The 14,818-nt window shown below is 43.3% G+C and overlaps 1 protein-coding gene across 4 annotated transcripts in view; it reads left to right on the top strand.

The window, feature by feature from the left end:
• LOC306789084 (CMP-N-acetylneuraminate-beta-1,4-galactoside alpha-2,3-sialyltransferase-like) overlaps positions 1–14,818 on the top strand; it is a 47,917-nt gene that overhangs the window by 21,285 nt on the left and 11,814 nt on the right. For all 4 annotated transcript variants that reach the window (XM_079284868.1, XM_079284869.1, XM_079284867.1 and 1 more), the window contains 6 exons: positions 209–251; positions 1,550–1,642; positions 5,112–5,206; positions 9,090–9,153; positions 9,247–9,342; positions 9,586–9,772. In XM_079284868.1, coding sequence (XP_079140994.1) covers positions 209–251; positions 1,550–1,642; positions 5,112–5,206; positions 9,090–9,153; positions 9,247–9,342; positions 9,586–9,772 — 578 coding nt within the window. The remainder of the gene's footprint in view (positions 1–208; positions 252–1,549; positions 1,643–5,111; positions 5,207–9,089; positions 9,154–9,246; positions 9,343–9,585; positions 9,773–14,818) is intronic.

Below are 14,818 nucleotides of genomic sequence, written 5' to 3'. Positions count from 1 at the left end.
CGCCATTTTGTTTCCCCCCTGTGAGCGATGCACAGGTTGTTTACAACTACAGCCAATGAGCTGATAGTTGAAATTATGTACATTGGATGAACAGTTCTAACAATCCAAATGTGTCACGCTTCCAGATGCCGTACTTTCTCATTATGTTTTGTAGATCTGCGTAGTAATTTCCATCTCTGTTCTCGTCCCCCCCCCCCCCCCCCCCCAGTGTATGATAAGCAGGGCTTTCTGCTGCAGCTGGACACAAAACTGTGAGTAGTAGTTTTTCTCGTAAACACTTTTAGCAACTCTCCATCATGTGCTGCGTGGGATATGTCCAACTTGTTATATTTAGAACAGCTGAATTCCCAGTTAGACTCTGACCCCATTAGTTCACCTTTGTTTTACAGCTTGTTCAAATGAATACTTATTCATACAGGTTTGGGTTGATCAATCGGGAAATATGAAAACATAAACCGTCAACCAATGAATCTCACTTGATTTTTGTGAAATAAACACATGGCAATCTCAATAGGGATCTAACCAAAACCTGCTGACAAATGTCCAGATTTAATTGGTGGTCTGAATTTAGAGATTTGTGTGAGTTTCGATGCACTTGGTGTTTTATTCCAGCGGCTGTGGTCTGTCAGGGTGCGAACATGCTACGTTGAGTCATTACGCAGCTGTCAGCGTGTCTGTTGATATGTGTACAATTCCCTGAATTGGTTTGACACTCTTGCTCTAAACTGCCATGATAAGGCCCTCTCTCTGGCCCTCCCATTACCCATGCAGGCAATAATCATATGCTCCCATCACCACCCCGACTCTCACAGGGCACATCTGTCCACACTGCGCACACACACAGTAAGCACTACGTCAGCACACACTTCAAGGAGGTTTTGACATGGGTTGAGTTTATATAATACAACTCCTTACATTATATCTTTGGTGTCATTAATTACTCCATTAGAGCACATGCATACAATAGCGCACTTCATCTTAAAGCTGGGAATTGGTTTTGTGACCCGCTGGTAGTCTGATGGAGAAGTGGCCCCTAGATTTTATTCCCACCCAATCACTTCCCAGCTTCAGGCCATTTAAGGCCAAGCTGCAAGTGAACAGCATTCTAAGCATATAGAAAGATATTATGTTCGCGTGAAAGAGTTTTTTAAAATTGTGCACAAGCAGGCCCCCAGCCAACTGCCAACTCAGATTTCGGGCCGCACATGGAGCTAAGACTCGGGGCCTCCCTCCCTTCTCCCTGTTTATTTGAACTAGATTCATGGCATTCATCGGGTTATTAATGGACTTGCTAGTAATCGGGAGGTTCTAGTTTTAGCACTGCCAGTGTGATTATTTGAACAAGGCCCCTCTGATTTGTCTCTACACACAGGTGATCTGCTGAGTTGTGGCTGAGCTCTCCAACTTCCTAAGCAACCCGTTTTTCCCTATCTCTCAAGCAAATTGTTTGACAAGCTCAGTTTTCGGGGCTTAGAAATGTGTCAGCGATAATCAGTTATCGCGACGTGTGTGTGATTAATGGCTCTCTCTCTCTTCTTTTAATGTGCAGGCCACCAGAGTTGGCATACAAGTATGGCAACATCAGCGAAGGAGTGTGCAAGCCAGGATACGCAGCAGCAAAGATGACCGCCATCTATCCTAAGTGAGAAGGGTTTACTCTCTTTGAATTTTATATAACCGCGTTGAGACGCTTTAAAACATTTTTTTTTTTTTTAATACTTGCTTTAAGAACTTCACTTGCACAACCACAAGCTTCACAAACAAACCGTTTTATTGGATGTTAGCAGGAGAAAAACAGAAACTGTCACCCAAGCATGCCAAGATGCATGATGTCACTTCTCAAGCCAACTTGGCCTTGAGGGTTTGACTCAGAAACGGAGGAACCGTACATTCCTCTCCAATCTTCCCCAGTTTTCTGTCATGTTTCTATAATCTTCTCCCCCACCACAAAACCCTGACTGTGTCCTTGTGATTCCCCTGTAACACAAAAGAATCATTGTCACCAGAGTACAAGGTCTCCGATCTTTCTCCTATCGCATCTTAGAGCCTTCGAGGCTTTCTCTATGAACGACACCAACCAACTTCCTGTCGTGACTCATCACGAGCTTCCTGGTACCCAGCCCACACGGCCCTCACAGTCCTCCGCGGCCCTCTCTGATGTCATTGGCCCTTTTGATTTTTCTATTTCCCTCTATTTGCCGCCCATCTCTGCTCGATCTGTAGGGCATTGTCCCAGCAGCATTCTGGGAGCTAGGCTAATAGAGGGGCAATTTACCGCATTGCCGAACAATAGCCAATGGCACTTCAATGCAGTACTTGAACTAGTTGTGGGAGAAATTCGCCAACCCGTTCTAAGTGTTGAACCTCATTTATCTATTGTCTGAGGATGCACAGTTAGGTTCAAAGCTTTAAAAAAATACAGGATACCAGTTCAATACAAAATTCCAATACATTAAAAAACCTTTGAACTTTGTTTTATATATTCAAATATTTTAGTATTTGTTTCTTTTTTTTGTATACAATCCTGCTACCAACCTTCCTATTAAATATAACTGGCTTTCTCTCTGTGCCTGTGTGATGAATCTGCCCAAATATTCTGTTGAAATAAGATGTTCTCGAAGTGTTTTAAGTGAGGCAATCCAAACCATATGGCATAATATATACAGTATATATTGAATAAATTGACAAACTAACTCCAAACAACAGTCAGACGCGCTGTAGGCAGTAAATTGCAGCGTTGCTTAACAAGACAGACAAAGTAGTTTTGGTGAAACTGCCCTCTACCTATCCGAGAGACTGTGTGTAACAATGTCCTCCCTCTTAATGACTTCCTCTAATCAGCCGCACGTGTCGGATCAAAGTTCTGTTCGGCACAAAACCCCAGCGGGAGCCCGATGATTACTACCACCTTCAACCCAGTCACGCATAGGTCAATGACTACAATTAATGCCGCACTTTGTGTAAGTTTGTACGCAGGAGTGTAAGTGTATGGTTGAACCGACACAACCGAGCAGTTTGTAATTCGTCACGTCCTGTCTGAAATGAAGTTCACCAATTAACATCTTGTTTGTGAACTGAGTCTGCGTCATATGTTTACCAGGCAAAAACAAACTAATTTAAAAGTCCTTGTTAGCATTTTGCTTAAATAGGTGTGGCCTGAAGTTCAGCTGTTAGAGAAAAGCTACTTAACCTCCAGCAGTGAGGTCCTCTTGTGGCTCTCCCTCTAATCATCTCCTGCTTCCTCCATGTTTGTCTTCTCTGAAGCCTTCCCTGCAGAATACGATTAATTTCCCCCCCCCCCCCCTTACCCAAAACTGTTTGCATTGGAGCCCTAAATCAAGTGTTTGCAGTGAACTTGAAGCGGCACGGTTATGAAAATATTGCCAGTGAGAGATGGACCAAGCAAAGGAAATGAGCACAATGCGCCCCCGCCTGTTGGCTGTTTTGGGAGCCCTCACTTTCTATTTAACAACAAGCAGCCCCCTGTCTCTCTGCTTTGTCAGGATGTCAGTGACTGACGATCGGCCAGGGCTCAGTGACTTGCAATGCTCCTGTGTTATTTATAGCCCCCTCTGGCCTCAGAAGTCTTGGGTTTAATGAATCTCTATTTGTTTTGGCAGGACAGGGGTCTCTGAGTTTGTGTGTCTGTGTGTGCCACTGCCGGGTGATGTGAAGAGGAGAGAGGGTCCTACATAACTGCCTCTCCTCTCAAGTCCTCTTGCTGCTTTCCCGCTTTAAACCTGGAGGATAATGAGGGAAACAAAGACCGATTCGGGTGCTTGGAAGAGTTTTGAGCTAACCGGAAAGCCTCCCAATAATGTCTTCCATGTTTGGTCATTGTGCTTCGGAGCTCCGCATATTTCTTGTGAGCCCATGGCAGTGTTATGGGAACAAGCTATTCCAGATTCCTGCTGAGAAACAAGGGAGTGTGACGGTGCGTGTGTGTCCTCTCCTGATTCCAGTTTTGTGTGTGTGTGTGTGTGTGTGTGTGTGTGCGCGAGACAGCCAGGCGCCCCTCAGCAAGATGCACAAACAAAATAATGCACACCAGTTCAACATATATCTCTCCAAGGCGCCTAGCGTTGTCTTTCCTGTGTGTGTGTGTGTGTGTGTGTCTCCTGATTGATTATTTTAGGTTTGACACGGAAACACATGCATGCACACGCTCCATGCATGTTAACGTCAGAAAAGAGACAACAGGAGCGGCTGTCTCTCCCCTCCCTCCCCAGTTTGACAGCAGGTCATAAAAACACACATTCATCGTGGAGCCACACTTACAGAAGTGGCACGTAGCCCGGCACTCGGGTCGCAGGCGTGACGAAGAGGAAATGGCTTCTTTTGATTTTAGAGCTGCAGTTAATCAAAGTGGGACACACTCATACAGGCACACATGATAAGGAAGAGGCAATGCTGGGAGTAGCAGTTCACAGGGGATTAAAAACACTGTTTCAATATCAAACTCGGTACGTTTTTGATTGGGGAAGAAGAAACAATTTGTATTGTCATATACATTTTACACATACACGAAATTTGACTCCTGCATTTGACCCATCCCTATATATAGGGAGCAGTGTAAAAGGGAGCAAGAATGACCTGCTTCTCGCTGTCTGTTCTGTCATACTTAAGGCGTAACCAACTTTTTACACACTGATTCGGTTCATTTGAGGGAAAGCAGTCTGGCATGAGTGTATTGTCCCAGCAGAAGTGTCACAACTTTAGTCAGCTGTGATGTGGGCCTGGGTGCAGAGGTTATGTTGATGGGTTATGCACTGCAGCCACCTTCTGTCTCGCTCCCTGCCTCTCAGTTTTTACTACCCACTTAGATTTTAGCTTCCTTGCTAATGTGTGTGCAGTCTTTGCTTGGGAGCCTTTAGCAGGGGAGGAGGTGGGGGTGCTGTTCGATTGATGTCTGTGGAACAAGTGATTTTGTTCATCTATTTGTGGCTTAATCTTTGCCCAGGTCATCAACCCTACTGTCCCACGTGGAGCAGGGATGTCTGGAAGCCACAGCGTCTCTCTATGGAGAGGAAATAAAGGTCCGGTGGGGGAATTCACAACAAAATAAATAACTTATCTTTCTCCTTCTGTTTCTTCCCTGCGTTTCGTTGCAGGTTCATGAAACCAGCACCCATGTTTCTTGATCGGAACTTCAAACGTTTGGCAAAAGTCAGCAATTACTTGCCTCCATTTGGATTCAAAACGCAAGGTAAGAACAGTTCATTCTCTCCGTTGCCTTCCAAGAGCGACATCTACTGTACATTTCATGAACAATGTAGTCGAGAATGGCGTACATAAAAACACAACTTCTAATCATAGTTTTGATCTGATGTGCAGACATGTTGGTTAAAGCCAGCAATGTTCTTAGTGCGGCTGAGGTTTAGATGCTGTGTGGGAGCTCCTAGGGCCTGCATGTCATCAGCTGGCTTCTCGTACCGTTATCTACATCAGTGATGTAACTTGTGAGACTCCTCAACAAACAGTTGACACTGAATTGTCATTTTGTTGCTCCGTTGTGAGTTGCTGAAATGGATCAAAGATGTGGATCCATAGGTATGAAACCAAGCTAGTTATTTTGTCCAAATACCTGCTCTCTTTAAACTCTCATCAGTTTGCCTCTGATGGTTGAGCACTGGATAATGCCAATGTCCTGCCACTTTGCACTCCATCATTTGGTGGTGGCTGGTGTTTTTGGCAGAATATGGGCAGTTTTATTACTCTGCCTTGTCCTGAGTTGAGAGAAAGTGAGATGGGTAATCCATCACAGCTTGCATTTAGTCACCGTTAGTCTTTTCCATGATTTGCAAAAGTTTTGGATTACTTTTGAAAACCCCTGCTGTCCAACATTAGAAATTCCAGAAGCAATGTCTAATTAACAGCCTTTTCAATGCATGAAATGAAACTTTGCATCGTCCATGCTTTGCTGCTGTTCGTCTTTTGGGTCGGAATGGTTTCCATTAGCTGGTTCCATTTTTGAACCGGATCCTGGTTGGCATAATACTCGATAGATTTGTTCAGCAAATTTCTTATCAAACCTTTTATAGCGAAGACCAATGGAAAACGTATAGGCAGCTGGTAAAGAGTTCTAACCTTCTGAGTTCATAACCCTCTTTTTGTACCATGCCCATAGGTCAGAATGTATGGATATATTGTAGTCATTGTATCTACAGTGTAGGCACTGCAGGCTTCTGTGTTTGTAATAATAATAACTTCATCAGTGATATTCATTTGTTGTGATATGAATTCTATCTTGGGACCAGGGAACTCAGATGTCTCCCAACACTCCAACGTTAATGTTTCCACTCACAGTGCTTGTACTTGTTCCCTGACCTTAACACACTCCAGCACTTCAGATATCAAACTCGAACACAATGCCATGGGAAGTGAAGAGATAACATTAAGCTGGCTTCAGTGACATGCTCTGCCACATATTTTCCAATACTTAAAAGTAGAAGGTACAGTGACTGTTACCTTTGTCCTCTGGCAGGTTCTCCGCTGTCCTACGAACACACACACACACACACACACACACACACAGTCTCAGTTGCCATCAAAAGAGCACTCCCTGTGTGAGTGTTACACCTGGTTTCTGTTTTCTCAATGGCCTGCAATGGCAGTCGAGTTTCCTTTTTAGTGGTACTCATGTGGAGAGATGATACGTGTGGATCTTGACTAGAACGGCACAAAGGATTCCAATTGGGAACATGGAGTGGTGGTGGAGGTATCTTTGGCACACATCAACCACAGTAGAGAACAGTAAAGCTGTGTTGATTCGGTCTGAGAGGAAAAACAATCTAGTGTTGCGTAAAAGCCTATGTTTTGCATCAACTGTATATAAATTGAAATGTATCAAAATGTGCATCACAGATATTGACATTCATTTAGTGCAGTGCAGATTGCACTTCTGTTTAATTCACTGTGATTGTGAATATTGTTGCATCAACATAACCAGCCTTATGATGTTTACACAAGCTCTGGCTCAGTCATGTGATCACACTGTTGATGTGGTTCACTGCTCTATCTCCTCTGTAACGTGAGACAAGAGCAGGTGCACAAGAGTTTGAATACGTTGGTAAAGAATAATGTCAACGAAGAGTCTTGCAAAAACACGGTGAAGCTTTTGACGATGGTGTGTTGAACCTCTTGAAGTGTGATTTGTAGGACTATTTGCAAGTGAAGTTGTGCTTGTCAGCTAAAGAGACATTTGGTTTCAAATCTCACTTGCCCACCACCTGAAGACACACACACACATACACACACACACACACACACACACACACACACCGTTATGCAACTTGAAATATGGTTAGGACAAACATGATTCAGCCAAAAGGACATAGCAAACTGGTGCCAACTGATTTTCAGTCATCCTTGATGAATTAGTTATTGTACTTTGATCAATCACATACCAACTTTTAACCTTTTTTTCTATGGATACACTCATCATATTTATTAATAGTATTGTTTAGACTACATGCTTCCCAACACTGGGTCTGTGATTATGTGTTAGGCGACGCTTCCGACCTACCTCAGTGTTGCCAGTAAAGATTTTTGTCATTTCAAGAGTTCCACGTTGGACCAATGTCTGAACCTACAGCCATTCGTCTTCAGCTCTACGACGAGACATACTTAGCTGAAATGTTTACCCCGGGTAGTTATAATAATCAGCTTCCATGTCGTCCTCTGGAAGAGAGTCCTGCCCATTGTGATTTTTCACTTCTCACCCGCTTGGATCCAGGTGTGGTCCTCGGCCTCGTGTTTATGCTGCTCGGGGTGATGCTTGACGCCAGACATCGACACCACATCCAAACAATGGGCTGTTGCTCTGCTCTCCTCTCCTCGACAGGTTAATCATTAGGGTCGTTAGCCAGGGCGACTGGGGCTGTAATATGTCTCACAAACTGCTGTGAGGCCCCAGTCTAAACCCTCTTGCTCTCACTCTCCCTTTACTCTTGCTTTCGCTGTTTCTCTTGGCCCCTTTTTTACAGAGTATGTGCTGTTTGGCATTCTATTAAGTGAACTGGAGAGGGCAATGAAAATGCCTCTAATTTTTTAACAATGTGATGCAGCGGGGACTTTTTTCAGGTAGGATGCAAATAAAGCAAAGATAATTAACTGCCATTATTAAATCCAAGTCGTCCTTCTCTGGTGCTTCCTGCATTACTACGAACGTAACGTGGATCAAAGACAGTAACAGCTGTAATGGAATCTTAGAATGTCATATGGTTATGAATTATGTATGAGCGAAGTATGAGAGGCCTACAAATGGTCAGGGGAAGAGAGCGATGCATGTAATATCTAATGCAGGGAGCATGACTCCAGCAGAATGCCCCTCAGAACATGGCAGGAATGCACGCTATGGCTAAACATCCCCGTTTCTCACCCTGCGATCGGAAGGGTGCTGGCCATGCAGGGAGACGAGCTCAACATCGCCCACTTTACCAGGAGAATGTGCTTGTTTGAAAACAGCATTCCTCTCTGAGTGCTTTTATGGGAGAGTTTCTACACACACACACACACACACGCATACCATCCGGAACCCTGTATGTCTGTTTCTCCCAGATTCACTTCTCAAGAACACAGCAGCTTTTTTCTCTCCATAATCCCATCATTGCTATTCCTGAGGGCCGATTGGTCACTCCTTATCTGCGACTGAATAAACGGAGAGAGGTGCTCTCCTCTCCCAACGGTCTCAAGACCACCTAGATTGCTGTGTCTCTAGTGGCATGTCCAAGTCCTTGGCAGTTTTTTTTAAAGGAGCAATTCTTTCAGTTTCACATTTTCGAATATTTCAAATTTTATTATTAGCTGACATCACCTCATCTGTGATTTTCAACTGCCCCAGTGACAGACCCTGACCATTGTTTTCTGACCGAGAATAGACGCTAGTTGTATTTATCCAGTCTCCCATTCATTGCCAAGAAAGCAATTATCCACCCATGTATAAATAAATAAACTGCTGTGGGCAATAAAATAACCTACACAAGTATTTACAACTCGTACGCTCATGTAAGACGTGCTGTGTGCGTGACAACTTAATGTAATCTCAACTGTCCCCTCATGATGGTTATTTCTTTGTTTCGTCTCTGCAGAGAGAGTCATAGACAGCATTTTAACTGCCATGAAAAATGATGGACTTGGAGAGGAACTGGACAGGTAATTGTTGCTACTCACCCACATCAACGGGTGTTCCTGTTTTGTCTATTCGATCACTTCCTAATGTCACTAACGGACCCTTCTGCCCTGCAGTCTCGGCTGTAAAAGATGCATCATTGTGGGCAATGGGGGAATCCTGTTCAACAAGTCTCTGGGCTCCCGTATAGACTACTACGATGTCGTTGTGAGGTAAGATGAATGTCTGACTAATTTGTAATTCATAACCGATACAATACACAAGGAAAAACGGTACCAACAGGAAGGAAACTATACCGTTTGTGATATTTAATACATCCGTATTCAAAAAAACACCTGATTTAAGTGCATAAACAGTAGAAGATGAACTAATAATAACTTCCCAGGTGCTTAACTTCTGTGCCAAGAAATTTTCTTAAACAAAATTCCACTCTTTTTTTTTTTTTGCACGGGCAGGTTGAATGAAGCTCCAGTAAGCGGTTATGGCAAAGACGTGGGGACCAAAACCACCATAAGGATCACCTATCCAGAGGGAGCTATCCAGAAGCCCGACAACTATGAAAAAGATTCACTATTCGTCTTTTCCGCTTTCAAACCACTGGATTTCAAGTGGCTCAGACAGATGGTCTTCAAGGAGAAACTGGTAAGAATGCTTTTTAAATCATTAAGGAGTGAAAGTGACAATCTTTAACATATGAAAAACACACACACTCAGATATAGGAATGGCACCTCACAGCCACTGAACGGCCAAATGTTTTTCATGTGCGTTTCATCAGGCTCTCTTTCTAATTTAGGATTCTTTCACATTATGCTTTTATGTGCTTCACCTTCACGCACTGCAGAGCATTTCTACTTCTCTGGGTGTCTGTCTGAGTTATGAGTTTTGTTTTAGCAGAACATAGCAGTCTAACCTGATCACATTCTGTACATTCCTCCGTGTGGGAATGTAAAATGGCTTAGGAGTTAGAACAACATGAATCTTTTACTATATCACGGGCATGTTTCAGATGGTTTGAAAGCTTAATGTGGAAAAGTCAGTTGAGAAATACCACACGCATTTTTTCTTTTTCCTTTGGCAATTACTTTCTCTTTCGTCATATTATTGAGAGTTCCCTTCTTAACGTGGTCTCTCACATGTTCTGATGTTGCTGAACTAGTAATTATAAGTATAAAGTAATGCAGTGGAGAACCTCGCTATTTATAGGCTTGCTGCAAATGCTTCTGCCTTCTCTGTCACCAAGGGCTCGTTTGAGGTGAGGTTATGCTGTTTTTTGTTTAGCTGTGTGTCACTGCAGGGTGCATGCAGAGGAATGCCTGTGCTGCGGGGGCATTACGTGACCAGGCATTATTGATTCACTTGACGAGGGCTTCTTCAGCCACAGATGCTTTCCCTTTGCGCATTTTGTCTTTCATTGATTTCAATGTGCATGCAGCACCAGCCTCAGGTAGCCAGCTGGAAGGCAGATGGGTTACTGTCTGTGAGCCAATTAAGTTTCAAGGAAGTAAAGCAAAACAAATGAACGCTAGCCTACCACAGTTTTAAACATTTTTTTTCCATATTTTGTCACGTATTAAGTTATTTAAACGGCATTTGCATAGGAATTAATAAGCTGTTTCCACTGTGATTAATTTACCTCTTGACACATATTTTGGGTGTCCATCAGAACAGTATGATTGTCGCGGTGGATGTGAATTGGCCTCTTAATCGCAAGGGTCAAACTGAACGACGGAGCTGGCTTTCCCTTATCTGTCTAAGTACAGAAGGCAGGCAGGCATATTTAATGACTCTCGTGTTCTTCTTTATCCACTGACACTAAAAACGCTCGCATGAGCACTTTTCACATTGTTCTCGTTGAACAGTCTCTAGTATCTCTTTGAGATTATTTTGAGTCCATTCAACTCCAGGACAGTAAAAGCTCTTCATAGTCATCAAAATAAAGGTTGTCATATTTTAATACAGATTTTCATATTTCAAAGAACCATACTCGTGTTTTTACACGTTTTAGCACATTTACTACAAATCTTTTATTTATATATATATATATATATATATATATATATAAAATATTTCCAAAGAATGCAGTTTTAACTACTGTCTATGTAAAGATGTGGTGGAGTAATGGCCTCCTGTGCAGCGAATGTCTCCCTTTCTGTGATGTAAGCGGAGCGTCTCTGCTTTGTTCATGTACTCGGGATGGCCGTGTGCGCATGTTAGTGCATGTGAGTCACAGTGTGTGTGCCCCACTCGCTAGCTAATTGCTGCTGCCCTGCACTGCGCCCATAACGCTGATGCACACTGTTAGCTCTATCAGCACTGTTGGCACCCTTACCTGCTAGCCGCCGTCTCAGCCATCGCCATGTTGAGAGCTGTGTTGAGTCAATTGCGTAATTGTAGATATGCTCTAAATTTGGAATTTAGCGGCCTTTTAATGATTTGTAAAAAATATTTTTTTATTTCATACAGTACTTTGGCATTATTTAATCTAAATTATGAATACGTTCCTCGGGCACTTTTAAGTGTCACTGAAATATGTTGTAAAATAACACAAAAGGTTTGAAACTGCAAATTTTGTTAATTGTATGAAAGACGCTGCGTGTATGTTGGAGCAAATGGGCTAAACCAGGGGTTTCCAAACAGTTAAAAAAACATCCTTAACGATTGTACACCGGCAGAATATCTAAACTCAGATTTACCTCTTTCTTTGTGAGGAATGCGTCTGTCTAATATGGCAGCAGCGAATTGGGGAAACCTGCTTTATTATCCAGCACAGATGTGTGACTTTGCCAGCTGGGCTTTTTACAAGGTGACATTTGTCAAAATCAAGTGAGTAAGGGAAGGGGGGGAGAAGACACAAAGTGGAAAGGACAATACCATTATAATAGGGGATGGAAAGGGCATACAATGTCAAGCTGAAACGAAGTGATAGTGTGAAGTTGGATTAAAGGTTGAGAAAATAGAGGAAAGCTAGATGGAAATAGGGTAAAGGGATAATAGCTGGGGAAAAGAAAATGAGCAGTGGAAGGTAATCGTAAAGTGAAATGGAGGAAAATAGCTTGCTTGGCTGGCTGATGGCCCCTTCAGCCTTTGATAGGGCCCAGACTTCTCTGGCGTGTCAGAAGGAGAGGACAGTGGAAATGGCTGCTCGGGGATAATTGATCTGGCCCCTGGCGTCCGACTCTGCCCTCTTTGATCTGCTGAGGAGGGAAGAATGTTTCTCATAGGTTAAAAATCAGGGAACATAGATGTTTGGCCTTGATGATGATGATGATGATGATGATATGGATGAAGAGAACGGACCGATGGTTAGTCTCTAATTATTTTTTATCTACATCTGCAATAGTTAATTTACTATCATAGAAATGTACCACTATATGTACATTTTTCCTGTGCAATTGACTCCACTTGCATGTTTGCATGACATTAAGGATCATTTGAATTACAGCTTACTCGATAAACTCAGTTAATCATGTCGCTGTCAGAAAAGTCATACACCATAAATACATATGCTCATATAAAAAGACAAATGGTGAAAAAAAAACATGTTACCGGGCCAACAACATCTGTTTACTATGGAAAGGGGATTTTCAGTCTCAGCAACAACATGAAAGGAACTGAAGTCCCGTTAAAAGGCTGTTATCCTAGCGTCATTGTATCAGACTCACACCATGCAGTGGAAACATAAACATGAAGACGTGTGTACATGTGCCTTCTGGGAACTCTGACACATTTCCCCCCCAAAAAGTGACAGATATAGAATTCATTTTTTACAATTTTTTCCCCCTTTTATTACCAGACAACAGGTATCTAAATCAATAAAAGGCAACTTGGTTTGTGCGAGTTATACTACATACTTTGGGATATGCAACAGGAAATCCTCACCAAGTAGCGGCAAGCACGGCTCCCTTTGCTTCATTTCCATTTTAGTCCGTCCCCGAGGGAGACGTGATGTAACCTAGGTTAGCTGTCCGTCGGGAGCCTTTACGTGTCTTGGGATTTCTTTGTGTAATCTGCACACTCACAGCTGCGAGGGATGCAAAACCTTTTCACTCTCCTTCTGCGGTTATGAAAGAGTGTTTTGGGTGGTGCGCAGTTGTTGTGCAGCCGCAAGTGACTCATCCAGCCAGTTGTGAGAGTGCTCCAGTCTCCTGCGCTGTTGTGCCTTTTTTTTTTTTTTTTCAAATGCCTACAGCGCAGTCTTGGATGGTTGAGCAGAATACAAATTAGAGAGGCCATTTCCCAATCTGTTATTTCGTGTTTTGTACACTCTCACAAACACAAACACAACCTCAAAAACTCCCACTCAAACACGCACAAGTCCAGATTTGCAAACCTGACCTTAGTCCTCATCAGATCTTAGACTTGCAGCTCTCCCGCTGAATGTGTTCTGCTACGACACATACAATCACTATACTGCAGCGTCACAGGGCTTCCAACTTCCCTACTCCCTCATCACCGCAGGTCTACGTGATTACAACTCGACTTTGTCACTCCGCTGTAAAGTCCGACCCCACATACACAGCCGCCTGGTTGATTGCCCAGTCGCATGCTGTTTACAAATGTGCTCAAACACCATTTACACAATTGTCGATATTCTTGTTTTTACCGATTTGTATAGTTCTCGATTTTGCCCGCGTGCACGGCACTCGCTCGCGGCTCATGCACACGCGGCCGCAGTTGTTTGTATATGCGGGGATATTTTTCAAACAGAGCCGGCGAAGGATATACAGCCGGCGGTAAACACTGGTTCGAAGGTGGAGTGCCGGTGTTCTATCTTTCCTGTTTGTTTACAGGAGCTCTCCCTGCTCTCTACAGGCCAGAGAGATCAATGATGGATGGTAACTATTTGAGTGAGAGAGGCCTTCTCCTTTCAATAGAAATACAGCCAGGGGTTCAGAAATATCACAATATTGTGGTGAAGCCAATATTTTAAAAACATTTCACTGCTCTTAGGCAAAGGCAGAAATTCAGCAAGACATGATTTTAACTCTATCATTGAAGACGCACCGGAGGATAGAAATAACAGCTATATGTCTTGATTTTAAGCCCAAACATCTGCAGAAGCCCAAAGTAGCATGCATACGTGCGTTCATAAACATTTACATACTCGTAAACATGGATTTTGAACATGATCCAAGTGACTAACATAGGGTCCGGATGTCACTGATTACCATGAGTGTTGTGTTTCAAAAGTGAGTCATCTACCTACCCTATAATGACCAACACTCAGACCTGTACTCTGGGTTCCTGTTAGTGGTGTGTTCTTCCGATGCAATGGATGTTGGGTTAATTAAGCTTTAATGCAAGTTGAGGGAACTTTCACACGTCAGACATGGGTCATCGGAGGGATTCATTCGTTAAGTCCGATACCAACAGGCCCTGGCAGTGAGACCATGTTGAACATGCAAGTCTTCAGAGTCACAGTGCTGTCAAGTGTTGGCCGTCATGGGAGTGTGGAGACAAGGCTTTCACACACTGGATAACCTACGAGAGGCCAGGAGAAGAGAAACCACCGTGACCTCGATGAGGGCAGAGGTCCTGGTATGTGTCGAGGAAAGCAAAGGCAAATTGGCGAATGCTTCAGATTCCTGGCTAACAAAAGACCATAAAATAACCAAAGCGTTACAGAATTTTACCTCTCGGACTTTAGAAACTTGGCTGTGCATCTTGGCATTTACCAGCTATTGTCA

This window comes from Melanostigma gelatinosum (assembly GCF_949748355.1).
Source record: "Melanostigma gelatinosum genome assembly, chromosome: 15".
NCBI classification, from domain to species: domain Eukaryota; kingdom Metazoa; phylum Chordata; class Actinopteri; order Perciformes; family Zoarcidae; genus Melanostigma; species Melanostigma gelatinosum.
The sequence above is the reverse complement of the archived record's forward strand: the minus strand, read 5'-3'. Positions and strand labels throughout refer to the sequence as shown.